The sequence below is a fragment of the Clarias gariepinus genome, chromosome 15 (assembly GCF_024256425.1).
Source record: "Clarias gariepinus isolate MV-2021 ecotype Netherlands chromosome 15, CGAR_prim_01v2, whole genome shotgun sequence".
In the NCBI taxonomy this organism is placed as follows: Eukaryota; Metazoa; Chordata; class Actinopteri; order Siluriformes; family Clariidae; genus Clarias; species Clarias gariepinus.
This window is the reverse complement of record NC_071114.1, coordinates 10,859,722-10,876,615: the sequence shown is the minus strand read 5'-3', so window position 1 is coordinate 10,876,615 and position 16,894 is coordinate 10,859,722. Positions and strand designations below refer to the sequence as shown.

The 16,894-nt window shown below is 40.6% G+C and overlaps 1 protein-coding gene across 23 annotated transcripts in view; it reads right to left on the bottom strand.

The window, feature by feature from the left end:
• Positions 1 to 16,894, bottom strand: part of adgrl2a (adhesion G protein-coupled receptor L2a) — a 96,102-nt gene that overhangs the window by 12,268 nt on the left and 66,940 nt on the right. For 15 of the 23 annotated variants that reach the window (XM_053512888.1, XM_053512890.1, XM_053512895.1 and 12 more), the window contains 10 exons: positions 11,889 to 12,188; positions 11,563 to 11,666; positions 10,847 to 11,032; positions 10,187 to 10,225; positions 5,834 to 6,017; positions 4,586 to 4,708; positions 3,172 to 3,377; positions 2,386 to 2,559; positions 1,971 to 2,180; positions 1,371 to 1,591 (listed from right to left, as the gene is read on the bottom strand). In XM_053512888.1, the coding sequence (XP_053368863.1) occupies positions 1,371 to 1,591; positions 1,971 to 2,180; positions 2,386 to 2,559; positions 3,172 to 3,377; positions 4,586 to 4,708; positions 5,834 to 6,017; positions 10,187 to 10,225; positions 10,847 to 11,032; positions 11,563 to 11,666; positions 11,889 to 12,188 (1,747 nt within the window). The remainder of the gene's footprint in view (positions 1 to 1,370; positions 1,592 to 1,970; positions 2,181 to 2,385; positions 2,560 to 3,171; positions 3,378 to 4,585; positions 4,709 to 5,833; positions 6,018 to 10,186; positions 10,226 to 10,846; positions 11,033 to 11,562; positions 11,667 to 11,888; positions 12,189 to 16,894) is intronic. The other 8 variants (XM_053512891.1, XM_053512904.1, XM_053512907.1 and 5 more) reach the window with 1 other exon arrangement.

The following is a 16,894-nucleotide window of genomic DNA, read 5'->3' as shown; positions in this document are numbered from 1 at the left end:
TGCTCTTTATAGAAGTTTAATTATGCAGAAATGTTTTTAAAAGCACCTTTTGCTTATGCCATATTTCTGTATGTGCCCAGGGCTTCTGCACAGTACTATAAGTAAAACAGCTGTTAGGTTTTACTGAGCTTGCTGGAGAATATGAGTTCTTCTGGTAACTTTTTCACACTCGCTCCTTTCTATTTTCATGCACATCTCAGGAGCGTACATTAGGTTTTTGTGTTTCCATCTGAAAACTGGTCTGTCTTGTACTATATATTTTTTTTCTATACAGCCATGCATATATTCTCCTGGAATGTTATTTATTTATACATTTTTAAGTTTTATATGGAAATACTGAATGATTTCGTACATAATTATGCAGACATGATAAACATATATAACAGAATTGGTGCAGCATATAATATGGTGCCTAAGACTTTTGCACAGTACTGTATATACACACGGTATATATAGCACATTTATTTAAAAAGCGATGTCATCTCTTGATAAGGATTAAGAGGAGGGGGGGAGGGGGGGACCTCACTAAGATAGCACATTGTCTGGTGTGGATCACATTACGATGTTGTAGGCTTGGCAAGCCAGTGTATACATTACTGTTAAATGCAGCTCAAAGATGGTAATTGTCTGTAAAAGTATCTAGGTGCTCTTGTCTGTGACCTCCGGCAAGAAATATTGATTACCTAAATTAGTGCAAACTTACACTGTGCTAATAGAAACCACAGAAGACATTTTACACACACACACACACACACACACACACACACATTTTTCTTGCTATCCTTACTTGTGAGGACCTTCCATTAATATACTTATTAATGCGGCTAAAAAAAGCTGTTACACTCATCGCATCACTTGTCTCACACTGCAGTGTTACAAAGAAAACACAGTTCATTCCATAAGCACTCGTTTTCTATATATATTTATCTGTAGAAATGTGTGTGAGCTGCATTATTGCCTTTAGCCATGATTAAGAAGAAGCTTAGACAAGGCAGTGTGACCTGTATTAGGCACACATTAACACACACACACACACACACACACACACACACACACACACACACAAAGAGGAGCCCTTAGTACCTCTAGCCTGAGCTAAAACGCTATCATTAATCTGTGTAAAAGCCTTGCCATGCAGCACTTGTCTTTGTTAGAGTGTGTTTTACAAACAAGAGCCCGCTAGAGGCTTTTTGAGCCGATAAAAACCACAGTCACTTCAGGTGTCCTCTTAAAGATTTACTGTGTGTGTGTGTGTGTCTCATCAATGTTGCAGACAGCGCTTCTTGCGCACGAGAAAAGTTAAAAGTTGCCAATCCACAGCAGACTCTTCCACAAACACTGATTAAAACCGGATATTCGCATTGGCTTACGCTTTCTCCGTTCCGTAGCTCTTGTAATCCACAGCCGCGGACACGCCCACGACGATGGCGGGAAACAGGTAGCCCGAGACGTAGTAATATTTCTTTCGTGAATATTCGCTCTCAAAGATGTCCACGAGCATGAGATAGAGATGAACCCCCTCCAGACACATCCAAGCAAAAGAGGACAAGAAGAAATAATGCAGGATGCCGGCGACGATCGCGCATCCAATCTGTAAGACACACAGATGTTATAGCAGGACGAATGAAAAAATCTGCTTCTTAAACCTCGCGCGTGAACCTGTGAACAACACTGTGATAATGGTCTCAATTAAGTGTTATTTGCTATAAAATCTTATTGAGAAACCAAACGCTATAAAGGTTGTGTTTAATAGGAATAAAAATAAACAACTATGATTATAAACAAACAAGAACTCAGTGACGGCGCAAGGAATCATACACTCTGACCCTGCCTCGCTTCTTTACTGCATTCTCTACAGAGGACTACAGCTGAAATATGAAATCGTTAACTTTTTTTCTTGGAGGAAGAGACTCAGTTTGACACGATGTACGACAGAAATCCAAAATCAATGTTTCGCCTTCAGCGCTTACCCTGACTTCTGTCACGCTGCGACCAATTAGGAAGAGGAGCTCGGCGATGAAGAGGTTAATGCAAAGGTTCTTGTGGATGGTGTTCCTGTCACTCTGCAGGCCACGGAAGAAGCAGAATGTGAAGATGCACATGGCCAAGCAGACGAGTGAGACCACAATGCCCACACGAGGGATGACCGTCAGCAGCAGCTTGTGCTCTCTGCCTGGGCCCTGGAGAACGACAGGATGGATGGAGAGGACATATAGGGAGGAGAGATGAATAAAACGTTTTGCCAAGGCGATGATAGATCATGTGTGTCACAACCATCTGTTCGAGCTTCCTAAGAGCTACAAACACCTCCTGGATTGTATATATATGTTCAACACGAATGGGTGAGGGTTACTGGGCCACCGTTTACTTCCGACCCGATCTTACCAGCATTTCCTGATGAGCCATAAGGACAGCGAAATTTGTGAGATGGCTGCACGAGCAGGTCGTGTGGGTTTTGTTGGACTTAACAAGCTTGCAGCCTTGTGTGGACCAGTATCCCATCATGCTCCTTTCTGAGTAATTCCAAAAGGAGCAGTTTGAGTTGAAATAGTGTTGCATCTGGCGAAAAAAAAAGGCAAAAAAAAAATTTATTCATGATGTCATGCACCTAGATCGTATAGCATTAATTCTTCTCCTTACAAAAAACGCGCGGCGCTCGACGTGCAGTGCCGTTGCGAAACAAGTGAGAAATTAAGCATGGGACCATTGATTATATGAGCTTCTAATAGAGAGTATAATGGTTTTAAGGCATGTCTGTGAAAATCACACAATTACTTTGATAGAGAGGAAAAATCAAGCAGAGGCTTCCTCTGGGAGCACTTCTGACCACTTTAAAAGACAAATGATAATTGGTCTTCTGGTAATTTCATCCCACATTGTCTGGCTAATCTGGGAGTTAATTTTCCAATTGAAAAAAAAAAAAAGGGGGAATTGTATCACTTACGTCCTAATGTCGACAAACAAATTAGTATTCATTAGGAATTTTGTCAAGATAAATAATCAACAGTTCATTCTTAGTTAATTTCATGTTCAATGGCTTTAACAAATGCATCCCTGACCTTGCAGGGTATTTAAAAATGAGGAGAGTTTACAAGCCCCTTATCTTTTCTGTCTGCTTTCCCACCGCTCCTGCTCTTATGACTTGTGTGTTTGTTTAGCTGTGAGACTCACATCGATGTGTTCCAGGGTGAAAATCACTGGCTCGGTTATATAGACTCGGCTGGACTCCTTGTTGATTGAGGCAGCGATGACATCCGAGTTTACGGCTACGGTGAGGTTGTGGCCGTTCACCTCGCTGCCCAGTTTGATTGTTGCATTCTCAGTACTCAGGAACTGGCCCAGGTTTTTGTACAGAGCAAAAACCAACTTGGCAACACCTGCGATTTAAAAAGAAAGAAAAGAACATGAAAGAGATTAAGTGCTGATGTACAACGATCAGGTTTCTGCAGCCCACAACAGGTAGGTATTAATATATATATATATATATATATATATATATATATATATATATATATATATTAATACCTATATATATGTTATATATATGTAATAATATATATATATGTTTTTGTTCTTATATATATATCTCATATATATAAGAGTCTGTATGTACACAGAATTTCACTTGGTGCTCTGCAGCCCTGTGAACGAAGTGCGAGCGAGAGAGACGCGGCTAAAGTTCAGGAATCTTATTTAAAAGAAAAGACGTTGTGAGACGAACAGCTTCAGATAGGGCTGCAATATATGAGGTAAAACTGCTGATATCCAGGAGCTCCCCAGATATGCCGAGTCATGCCCACCGTTCCAGCGTTATTAATACGACTAAAAGTCTTTAGACAGTCTCGCCTAAGGGATGGCGTCAGTGCTGTGTTATAAGTCTGAAATCAATAAGTTGGTGTGCTGTGCTCCTGAAGGAAGCGAAACATATTGCCCTGTGCACGCACCACGCAAGCATGGCTTCAACTTTAAACCAAGATCTCTCATGAAGACTTAGTCTGATTTTATAAAGAAGTGATCAATGATCAGGAAAGTGGTCAAAGTAGAACATGAGGGAATTATGGAATTATCAGGATGGACATCCAGTGTGGTCTGTACGATTTCCACTCAGTCCTGTTAATTGTCTTCCTAGCTGAGGTTAACAAAAGTGACTGCTGAAATACAGCATCCCTGCTCCTACACACAAACAGTCGCTTATCCAATGATAAATGCTTTAAGTCATCTTTGTCCAGATGTGTTTGTTTCTACAGAAAACACACGTACCATTTCTCTAACGAGTTTCCTACACACGCGTTTATTACACATTTATTTTTAGCCGAGTCCAAAAGAGGCAACATAAAATGGCAGGCTTTTGCAGCAGTAATTATGCGAGAATGGAGGCAACCAAAAACAAGTTGCCTATTCCAAAACTGCAGGTACACACCAGGAGGGAATAAAAAAATAAATCCATGTATACATGAAAAAAAAACATGCTTTGGAACTTAATACTTTTCATGCCTTAGACGCATTTCTTTTGCCACTGCTGTCTATGTTTGTGTGTGTGTGTGTGTGTGTGTGTGTGTGTGTGTGTGTGTGTGTGTGTTTTTACCATTCCGACTGTTCAGTTTAACTGTATTGGCTGTCAGCTGGATAGATATCCCACCCTTGCTGCTCTGGGGAAACTTGAAGTCCTGCACCTGGCCATCTGTGCTCAGCACATACACATCCAGGACTGGATAAAAAGAGAGAAAAGAAAACATTTTGTCCTGAGGCTTTCTTATTTATAATTAATTATCTCACCATTCCTTGATTTAAAAGTAAGCTTAACATGCTTTCCATACAGAAAAATAACAAATCAAAATTACCTGCAAAAAATGAATTGCATTTGTTGACTAAATTTAGAGAGGAATATCTGGCACATCCAAACACACACACACGCGTTCTACTATTAAAACACGGACTAAACAAGGACATGCGCATATAATAAAATCAAATATCAACATGATTATCTCTCTGTATCTGCATTTTTGGTAAATTTACTCTCAAAGTGCAAAACACTGGGTACAAACAATTACACCCTGATTGTAACCACCTATTTCCATTTATCAAGGCTGATAGTAATTACTGACTTCATGACTGCAGGCGTATTTCATGCCCTTGAAAAGCTGGAAAAGTTATTGTTCAGATGAGACATCAATGACCGGAAGGCTAGACTATTTTTGAAATCTATTATTTCTTTTCTGTGACGGGCAAAACAATTTTGTAAAAACATAGAACCTGATAATAAATGAAGGAGGGGGGGGGGGATGAGTGTGGCAGGGTGTGTGTGTGTGTGTGTGTGTGTGTGTGTGTGCAGGGGTAGCTCAGTGGTTAAGGCAGTGGGTTTCTGATCTGAAGGTCCCAGGCATCACCAATTTGCCACTGTCGGCCCCTTAACTGCTCAGATTTTTAATGAGATAAAATGTAAGTCACTCTTTATGAGGGCATCTGCCAAATGCCATAAATGTCTTTAAAAAAAAAAAAAAAGCCTGAAACCAAAAGTAGTTCTAGAATCATGCATCTTCGTTATGACCTTTGCTTAGTTTTGTAAGTGTACCGTGGCCTCAGTAGCTTGTACACAAGAGCTTTGTCTGTAGATTTAAGGCCACATCCCAAAAGACCAACTTGCACTTAATTAAATTAAACATGGATTTTCGCCACTGAATAATCACTTTGCTGCAACGTACGAAGCTTAATCCAAATATGATTCCTGTTTAAAAACACAAAGTACATGCACTTTTAAAATGTCTAGACTGGAAATCCCATTGTGGCAAACAAGACGTATTTTAGATTAGCCACATTTACCGGCAGTACTCACTTATATTGCTGGCTGGCACTTTCACTATTGCTGGTTCCATTAGATTGTCAGCAAGGACGAAGGCTCCTTCTTCGAGAGTGTCTAGTAACATGGTGGCAGCGTGAGTCTGCTCTGTGATATTCATGCCTCTCCAAGACTTCAGTGCTTCTGGCCGGAGCAGGTTGTCCACGGTATCCACGATAGCCTGCGAGCAAAAAGGAACCGTCATGTTAGCACTGATAATGATGTCGAAAGTCAAAGCTTTTGATTTATACTAGTGCCAGATAACCTATGTCTACAAAAACAAACATGCATGCCTTTACAACGTGACTACCATGTTTTGGGTAATACAGTTTCTTTAAAAAAACTAAAAAAAAAACTAAAAAAAAAAAACTAAAAATAATAATAATAATAAAAAAGACGGATCTGCATAAAAGCATATTCCATCCACCATAAGCACAATCAGTAAGGAAAAGACAGAGGGGGAGATGCTGATTGTGAGAAACTGGACAGTAATACAGTTTTTCCATATGTTTTGGCTTTGTACTTCAGCACAGTAATTTCAGCACAATTTAAATAAAATAAAGTGCTAAATGCCAGGGTTCATTTTAAAGGTAATTACAACCAGTAAAAAATCTTTAATCATGGGATTTTCCCAAACAAAACGTAGAGAACAGCATAAAAGTTCCCAAGCGCCGTGGTGCATGTTGCAATAACAGTCAGAGCACTATGCTTCTTTCATAGAGTCAAACATGTAGTTTACAAATAAATCAGACACATATTTTTAACAGCTTTCTGAGCTTTCAGAATGCGATCTAACCAAATACTGAACATCCTCCACCGCTCACTGCCACACTTGCTGTGCACATTTGCATATATTCCAGTACATACATGGATAAGTCCTGCACTGACATCACCGTCCTCAATCAACAATCACTCAGGTTATTCTTCTATTCTTTCAAAGTTACATTAACCATTGTTAAGATTTCAGTGATGTGGCAAATACAAAGCACTATAGTATTCACAAAATAAGTTTACTTTAAACGCATCGACACAGTTGTCTCTCATCAACCCGTTTGCGAACCGATGATTTAATGGATCATCAGGCAACCTATCTAATTCAGTGTTCATTGGTGTGACATAGTTTTAGGGCTTATAGTTTTATTATGCTTAAGGCTTGCAATGATAACATCTTACTAGCAGGGGGTACTCACACAAACTGTGGGGGGTCAGGGGATGTCGCCTGCACAATACATCAGTAATTATTCAAAAAAACACCCCAAGCAGACTTACGCACTCACAGTTTTCCTATGTGCTAATAACATGCAAATATATGCGGAAATTCTGGATCTTACAAAACAACATTATAACTCCACAAATAACTTAACATAACAATGCAAAATAACGTGTCTATTTATCCAGACTGCTTCACAATGCAGGAAAGCCTCCCGCAGTCTACCTGTGATTTAGCAATTTGCTATGTGGCTCCAAACTCCTGCTCTTTATCCATCTTTCATATTCACACCTGCAGGGTAATGCCACTAGCTGCTGTTGACACTGGTGTCTGACTACCAACAGCTTGTTACTCCTAGTACCAGGGTTTACAGTTTTCTGCATTTCTCAAGCATTTATTCTTTTAAGCATTTTTAGCCCTATATTTTTTGCTTCTGGCAAATTTACCACTGATGCATGAAAAAATACAACAGGTGAAAAACTGATCACAATATGATTCTGATTATTGGAAATGACCCAACTGTGAATAAATTATAAACTCTAATACCGACTGACATAAGTCATATGTGACGTACCTATGGTGTATAGTATAAAATCAGTATGTCTACTATCAATTGTTGTTCAATTACACACTAGACTTTTTCCTAACTTTTAAAGTGGAGTGATATTTGGTTTTGTATTTCCCAAACAGCTATCCTAAGCTGTTCGCACAAAACCGTTTCAAGAGGTTATTAACAATGGAGCAAAAAGAAGCACTGAACAAGCTCTGTGCATGAAAACAGCTTGTCAGAGAGGTCAAAAGAGGATGGCGATAATCGCACAAGAAAGCAGTCGGGCCACAACTAGGCTAATCACATCCGAGTTGAACACTGCTTTGCTAAATGCCATCTAAGGAGCACTTACGGGACGCTGCCACAAATGGGCCACAACATAGGAAATGGGAAAGTGTGGGAAAGTCGCCTGGCCGTGGAAGAATTGAGATTTCTCTTGCATCGTGGATGCGATGCACGTACGTCTGAGTCTGTGACGGGTTATCACAAAGGTACTAACCGAGGCAGTTCCTGGGGCTTAGGTCCAGGAACATTTTATGTTGGAACGCATTTGTAGACCAGGAGTTACTGTAATGGAGCTCGCTGTGCTGAATGTCATACATGCTTTCAGTGAAATACCATCTGTGACAATGGCAAAAATAGACTCAAGGTGTGAAACTCAACCTTGTGACTGTGTGACTGCTGCTACACCACTTAAAAAGCTTTTAAAAAGGTACATTAATGTAAATGTTAGAAAGCTCAAAATGCCCAGCCTCCTGCATGTTAGCTTCTTTGTCTACCTTTATTCCACACTAAAATGGCAATCTTTATGTAATTTGTTTCATTTCTGCTATTTTACATAATGGTAATGTTCCCTGTAGCGTGCTGAAAAACACAGGACGGTAACTTGTCCGTGAATTGTGCAGCTCTCGCTCTGAAACTCTTATTTTCCCCGAAGGAGAACCAGAGCCTATGGGGTAGACGATGTTTTCCTGGCACACATTTATCCCTCCATGGTTACAGTGTATCCACACTTGCACATAAAGCATGATAATGCACCATGTCTCAAGGCATGTATTGTCACTGAATGGTTGCAGCAGCATAACAGCCATTTCTTTCATAGCTTTACTGGTCTGTTTAACCTTCACATCTCAATCCAATAAAGCATATTCGGTACAAAGTACAAAGCGCTGCTTACCGCAAGATTGCGCAGCCATCCAATTTGCATTAACTGCACAATGAGGTCATTTTTGTGTTTGTTCGACAGCATTTATCATCACTTCATGCGATCCGGAATGCCGGAGAAGGCTCGACGCACCTATATTGGATGAACAGAATGGGAATTGCACTTCTTTTTTTATTCACAGTTGTCCCATTTCACAGGATCATAAGTCACTAGATATAGTGACATCTTAGGTAAAAAGCTTGTGTTTAACGCTTGCTTAGAAACCCTGCCAGGCCTGTAACGCTCAATAAGGTTCAGGTCAGGCGATTCGACGGCAGCCATACATCTTCCGTGCCACCGCGTTTCGCTGTTCAGCTGATAAGCATTGCAGGGTGCCCTTCTCAATACATCGCAAACTTTTACTCTGGCCCGGGCTCAGTGTGCATGAGATTAGTGTTATGCTAAGTCAGCCCCCTTTACTCCACCTTTACTGATGTTCCTTTCATCACAGAGCCACATTCAATTCATTTACTTTGTGACACTAAGTACCAAGTGGTATTCCATCACTACCTCGTTCCTCCAACCAAGCCCTCCTCCGTTTCTTTCTTTCCTTCCTTCTCTGTCCTGAATAGCCTTAATAAGATCACATATTTTATTAATTAATATTTAATGAAATGCGGCGAATGGAGAATTTGCGTCATCCTACCCTGATTAAGAGATAATCGTGTTACACGTCTGAAGCCTGTGGTTTGAAATCTGGAATTTCAATTTGGAATCATTACAGTAGCTATAATGAACCTTGTTACATTGCTTATATAACGGCTAATGTCTCCGTTAAAAGACAATGTGCTGGAATAGAAAGCCCAAACTAATAAGAACCGTGTCACTGTCCAGTTACATGCTGCACCTTAATCATGCCTTAATCCTCTCCTGACAGGCTGCTGTACGATGCAGACTATCTATGTGTATAGCATACTTTGCAAAAAAGTGCATCCAACCAAAATAATCTGCTGATTTAGCCTGCGCGCTCACAGTGCGCATTTAAAATATCACTAGACCCTAAGTGGACCACAGTTTTTTGTTTTTTGTCTAAATGAAAAATAATGTACGATCTTGACATAGCATAGAAATCAAAACATTTTTTTAACAGCTATTCAAATTGAGAAACAATGAACAGCCAAGCTGCAAATCAAATGCTGACACATACTGCCATGTACCATAGCAGGAGACAAACTGCACTGATTAGTAAGAGATGATGGTTCCAAGTCACAGTATAGCTGGCACAAGCTTGGAGGGCACTTGTAGATCAAAATTCATCAAGTGATGGAGAAAATGAGACGCTACATGGCAGTGAAACATGCCGCTTAGCAGTGGCAGGGAAAGAGGGAGGAGTGGGAGGAGGAACATGTAAAGAAAGGAAAAATGGTACCGTTGGCACAAGTATACCTTCATATATGCCCTGCATGTCCTTTCTCGCTTTTGAAGCTTTTTTTATTAGAAAGGAGACAAAAAGACAGATGAAAGAAAGAAAGAAAGAAAGAAAGACGTTAGAAAACACTGGCCCTCAGACACACATAACTGTTCCACATGGACTTCAGCAACACTAATGAGCTGTTTCGATTGCTCGTTCTCTTGTGTGCATTAAGGCCAAATTTAAAAGGTGGTGTCTGGCCAAAAAATCAAAATCAATATACTGCAGACGATTACATCAGTTGTATGCCAAATTTCTAATGCTTAACGAGGATTTAACCCTCTGAAGTCACAGTTATCGCTGGCGATACCAGAAATAATACTAGATTAATTATCTAGAATAACAAACTCAGAACCAACAAGAAAAGAAGAAAAAAAAAGAAGTGAATATGAATTTGTTCTGAGTAAAACACCGCACTAATGCACCATTTTTGATTGGTCTCAACACAAAAGAGTTAAAAGAATTCGTCTGATCATTTCTACAAGCCTTGAGTAAAAATAATATACTGCTGTGTGTGTGTGTGTTTTTTATGTCCAGTAATAAGTGCAACAACAGAGGGTAAAGTCGTGAAGTTGCTGAGTCAGCTCCATGTGCCTAAAAGTAAAGTTAAAAGACAAAGATAAATCTATTTCTACCTTGTTGAAGCTCCGTCCGGTAGAGTCCTTTTCGCTTGGCCTCAGCTCCTGTAGTTGGGCATCCAGGATGTCCACCAGCTGTTCCATGAGCCTCATGGTGGAACTGATGTCGCCGGGGAAGATGGGCCCTTTGGTGTGCTTTGCTAGCTCGTTGGCCAGGTTGGCCGCGTTCTCCCCACTCCGAATCTGAAAGATTGTGCAAATTAGCCGCGCAGCAGGAGCTGAGAAATATCATTCTGCGTCTGCAGGCCTCTCGCCCCTAATTATGACATCTTCACGCTGTGAGGAAATATGCTTCGCTAACAGCACCCACGAGCCATCGCTTAGTAATTAAAAACTGATAACACATCCTGTGCGCATTAGACAGGGTTTTTTTTTTTTCCCTACTAAAAAAAAAAAAAAGTTAATTTTGCTGCCGCGTGAGGTGTGGGCAGTCCATTGTATCTAATGGCAGCCCATTCGAACTTCAGTTTGCAGAACACATTAGCCCTTTAAGAGCACGCATTCAGACGATGCGTTATCAGATCGAGCAGCGGGGCGCCCTATTGGGTAGCTCGAGGCTACGTTTCTCAATCTCAGCCAATGATAGCGAGAAGCCTGTGCTCAAAATTTGGCACTGGGGACTGTTTTATATTCATGACGGTGAGCTCAACAAACTCTCTGAGCTATTAGGAATATTTGTATGTCTGGTGTCATGCAGCTGGATGAATACAAACCTTCTGAGCCACTTGATTGACCCAGTGAGAGGTGCAGTTGCTTAGATCTGGGCCGTTAGGGTGCCAAGCCCCGGTGGAGAGGACACACATGTAGGAGGCAGTGCCTGAAAATAAACCCACTTTAGGACTTGATTTGTTATGTACATGTGATATCACATCCATGAAAGACATGCGGTATAATACTGCTATTTCATCTGTGCATGAAACACCTCACTCTAAAACATACAACATTCTCAAACAACAAGTAACAAAGCCCCGGTCATGACAAGTGCTCTGCTTCATGCCTCTTTTAAGTGAATTGCATTCGGTGAAGCAAACACACTTGCCTCTGGTTCCTTTGGGACATGGTCGCTCCACAAGCATGCCCCTCTGTGTCTGAGGCCACAGGATGTCCCTTCGCTCTACGCTGTCACAGAACCGCTTGGGCAAAGGGAACGACTCCAGGGACGGAGGTGTGGTAGTTCGGGACGGGGCCGCTGGGGGTTTAGGGGGCTTGTTGCCAACCCTGGTCCCCGTAGTGTTTATGGTTGTTGTTAGGCCTCTATGCTGTGCTGTTGTTGTTGTCATCGTGGTGGTTGTCATTCGGGGTGGTGCTGGCACTGAGGTGGCATCTGAAATAGGTGGGGCTGAAAAAAAAGAAAGACAAATTTAGTTCAACCTGTTTTTTTTTTTTTTTTTTTTATAGCTTATAAGAAATGCAAGTTCTGCTGCCAGTAAATCTTTGATCTGGAATTGAATTATAGAAAGAGAGTAATATGGAGACATTTTTTTATGACCTATATTTTATTCCTGGCACATGGCAGAAGCATTAATGATGGAACAACAATGCTTGCGTCTGCTATTTTCAAGAATGCTCAATTAGATTTCAACAACAAAAAAAGGTTATATTCCACGTCCATTTAAAAGACAATACGTGATGGACGAAAACAATCATTGCTTCTGAAATGCACACGAAACCATGCATTTGGTGTAACTCGTCTTAAATGCTGTACTGGAAAATAAAGGTTTCTGTCAAAAAAAATACGTTCAAGATTTCTTGTAGTTAAATTTGCATCCTATCAGGAAAGCAAAAACGTCAATAATGCCATCCTTGCTTTGATAAATGTCAAAGTCTTCTTCGCTGCTGCCAATTCACATTCGTGAGTCATTACCCACAAGTTTGTACCTATATATAAAGCTGGCTGAAGTGCATAAATAGTGTACGGTGAAAACACAGAGCTGTTAAATCACAGCATGTTTAAATCTAAATAAATACTGACCAATATCTTGTACCTCCAGCTGGATGGAAACAGCTTAGTCTGGCAGCCTGCTGATAATAGCCCCATGTGAGTGTGTGTGAGATTCCGGTCCGGTGTGCGTGCGAAAGAGCTTTCTCTTTGAGATTGGTCATGACCTACTGTGAATTAGTCTCAACTGACCGGGTGGAGAGCTCTGGTTCGATTCAGACGGCAGAACTACTCCAGACTCTCCACCCTGAAAAGCTCGATGTTTCCCCTGATCAGGTTTTTGGCGCTGTGCCTGCCGTGCTCAAACGTTCATTACTCCTGTTCCAGTTTTTTCTCCCTGACACTCAACATGTGTACATTTTTCCTGCTTGTGGTGCTGAGGGAAATAACACACTGCTAGATATTCTCAAAACAGAGCTTTTTTTTATATAACAAAATCAGGTGTTAACACAAGCTGCTCCCTGAAAAAAATATGATCTGCCAATACACACTGAATTCCATCTTTGTCTCTGGAAGCGAGGGTCGTTGCATCTTTGTGATGTGCTATGCAGGTGAAACACTTCGTGACGTTTGATGCCGGAGTGAGCGCCAGCCCTAGGGATTCGAGGCGACTCCCAGCCTGGATGCACTGTTTAAGAAAGAGACTAAAAGTTGTATAATTATCGTATCCGCATATAAATAAACGGTTATGCGAATTTCCTTTATAATGAAAAGCTCACACAAACACCATATTAATCACTGTTGCCATGGGGACGCATCCACCATGGTACTCCATTATAAATCGCACTAAAAAAAAACCTCACATAATCTTTTTATGATTTTAAAATTACCACTGAATTGTTACATTTTAAAGTTGGCAAGCTGTACACACATCGCCTTCAGCTGAGATAGCCCCTTGTCATAAATTAAATGTAGTGTGTCAGAAAATGAAAACACATGCTTTCCACTAGGGGTAAGTAATTACTCGTTCCCTTGTTCTGAGTCGTCAGTAAAACCCACATTAATGAGTGTAAGTGATACCCACACCCACTGTAATACATGCCAATTGCCATGTTTTTTTTTTTTTTTGGAAAGGACTCAATTCAATTCAATTCAGCCAACTTGGAAAAATCAACACAACCTCGTCTGATCCCTGCTAATGTTTATTTAATGCTGCAGACATGTTTGTAAGAAAATAACTCAACTTCATTTCGGGGCAATTAGCGATGTGACTTACTGCAAAACATAAAAAGTTTAAAAAACACAGAAAAAATATTATCTCATCTCCTCGCTGGAACCTTCGTTCACAGACTCACAGAGTCAAATAAGCATGCAGGCACGTCTACGTGTTGTGAAACCCATCTCATAAATCAAAGCCGCAGTCGTTTAATCGAACCGCTTTTATTCACAAGTTTTACTGGACCTTATAAAACACTATAGTGTAAATATCACCAAAACATTTGAAAGGAGAGATCGGAAAACAGCACGGCTAATGAAAGTATAAATCATGTTTCCGGTTCTTACACTCCCATAAATTGTAGCACTGCAGTTGAACTGTTGCGCATTGCAAGTTCACGTTTGTTTACAGGTAAGATTACGCACAAGCCTGTTTTGTCTCTGTCTGAAATTCTGGAACCGCTGTAACATATTTTGCAATGAGATGAAAGGAAAAGGGAAATGCATTAAGGTCAGCATCGTCTTCCCACGTCTGACATTCTCTGATTTCCTAAAAGAAAATGACTACATGATTATCATTCGAACTCGTACACGTACGGTGTACGTCGGATTTCTTCGCAGTGCCGCTGCTGGTCGGAGAGTTACTGGTGCCCGGCAACTGAGGTTGTTGTGGAAGGGAAATAACAAGCTTTCCAGCTCATGTTTGTGTGTCACGGCTAATTTCACATGCTGAGTGAGCGATGCAGAATATTCACCTCCGTGTTGTTTAAAGTCTAGAACTGTGTTATGCTGTTTGCACACATGGAGACTACCTTAGCGTTGCACAATAACTTCCAGCGTTGTGCAGCTGCTCTGTAATTTGGACTGGCAAACTAGTGTGTGTTCAAGTACACAGCATTTACTTGTACGTTTCCTGATGGCCTGCTGGTTATCAAAAACATTCATTTGTAACCAGCGTTCGGAATTAACAAGCTGAAAACAGAAACATGACTAAATAGAGTGTGTTTTTGTCTTCCTAGATCAGGGAACCAATTCTCTCTCTCTCTCTCTCTCTCTCTTTTCTTTCTTTTTTTTTATTAATGGGCAGTTTGTGAACCTAGAGCATGTTTCCTTTTTCCATGACAGCAATCTGCTTAATTCATTTTTTTAACAAGGGATTTCAATCAGACTCAAATTGGTCCTGGGTGTTAATAAAATTAGTCTGTTGGGTAATACTGTATACTTCATACATACAAGGCATTTGTACCCTCATGGATATCATTATGCCACCTGCTTATTATGCTTAATAGGTTTAGGAATTCTGGAAATAATACACTGCCTGGACCAAAAAAAAAAACACCATTTGGATTTAAATAAGCAAATACTTAAGAGCCTTTAATTGGATAATTACTGCAGTGATTAATATGTTTCAGCTGGCAGCATTTTTAAAAACCCCAACAGATACGGCTTCTCGTTTCTTAAACAATAATGTGATGAAGACGTATCCTGTGGTCGTGGAAAAGGTGTCTCTGTGATGTTCAGAAGGGTCAAATTATGGGTCCTGCAACAAGCAAAGAAAACAACTATGGAGATTTCTGGAATTACTGGCGTTGGGTTAGGAACTGTCCAAGGCATTATAAAAACCTGGAAGGATAGCGATGAACTGTTAATTTTAGGAAGGAAATGTGGTCGGAAAAGAAAAGAAATCATGAATGACAATGACCAGAGGTTACTTGAAAGCTTGGTGAAGTTGCATCATATAAAACAAGACAGAAATCGACAGGATAAACCACAGCTATGTTTAATAGTGAAACTAATAGCATTTCCATATGCACACAATGTGACGATAACTAAAAGGATTGGGACTTCTGGAGCAATAGAAAATAAGTCATGTGGTCTTCTGGGTTCAGACTGCTCACATCCCAGAGCGATGGTGTCCACTAGACAGGGCTCTGGAGGCAGTCTTATCATCTGGGATTGCTTCAGTTGGTCAGGTCTAGACTCAGCAAGGTTATGTGGCAAATCAAATAAAGTTGGCTGACGACCTAAATGTGTTGAATAACCAGGTTATCTCATCAGTGCATTCTGTCTAGCCTGATGGTATGGATATATTCAATGATGAAAATGGCAAGATTTATCCTGCTCACACTGTGAAAAAGTGTTTCTGGGAACATGAAAAATCGGTTTTGCGCACGAATTGGCCGCCATAATCCTGACCCTAGCCCTAACCTCTGTAGCCTCTGATACAAGATCGCAGCCAGAAAATTGAAATCTGGGTGAAAATAAATTTGTGATGTTACATAAGGTTGTAAAAACAATGACACGGCTAATGCATGCCAGAATCAAAGCTCAAGACAGTCCAAAGAAATATTAGAGCGGGAACCTTGGGACTTGTTGACTGTTTCTCATAACTCACATAGCTCGAATCTTAAAACTCACAGTTGGGGAAGTTTCTCTGAAAGGTTGCATATGAAACAATAAACTGCTTTAAACTGTTGCCTCTTAAGTGGACTGAAAATTGAATTTTGGAAAGAGCGAGAAACTTTTACAGACACGACACTATCTTACTGCTGAAGGTTTTTCTTGTGCACAGGTCGAGCCAGAGACATTAATCATGTCTGCGTGACTGTTTGATCAATCAATAGTCTGTGCTATTTTTAGCCTGGCATATGTGATACCTAGGCAAAAGATTAGCCCGATTCTTACCTAGGTACCACAACAGCCGAGTACAGTAAGTACAGCACCGCTCACAGGGCCGGTGTAATTTGTTAAACCTTCATGTACTCAAAAAATGCTGTTAATTATATCAAGACCACATTGCGGTGTGGGCCTTTTTTTTTGACACTTCACTTCTAGCCCTCGACGTTGTATGCTTTGGCAGCGATTGTTCACTCGACCACTATTCACACAGCACCCAGGCATTCTCTGATATTAATTCGCCCTCTGCAACAACAAGGACCATTTTTCTTAAG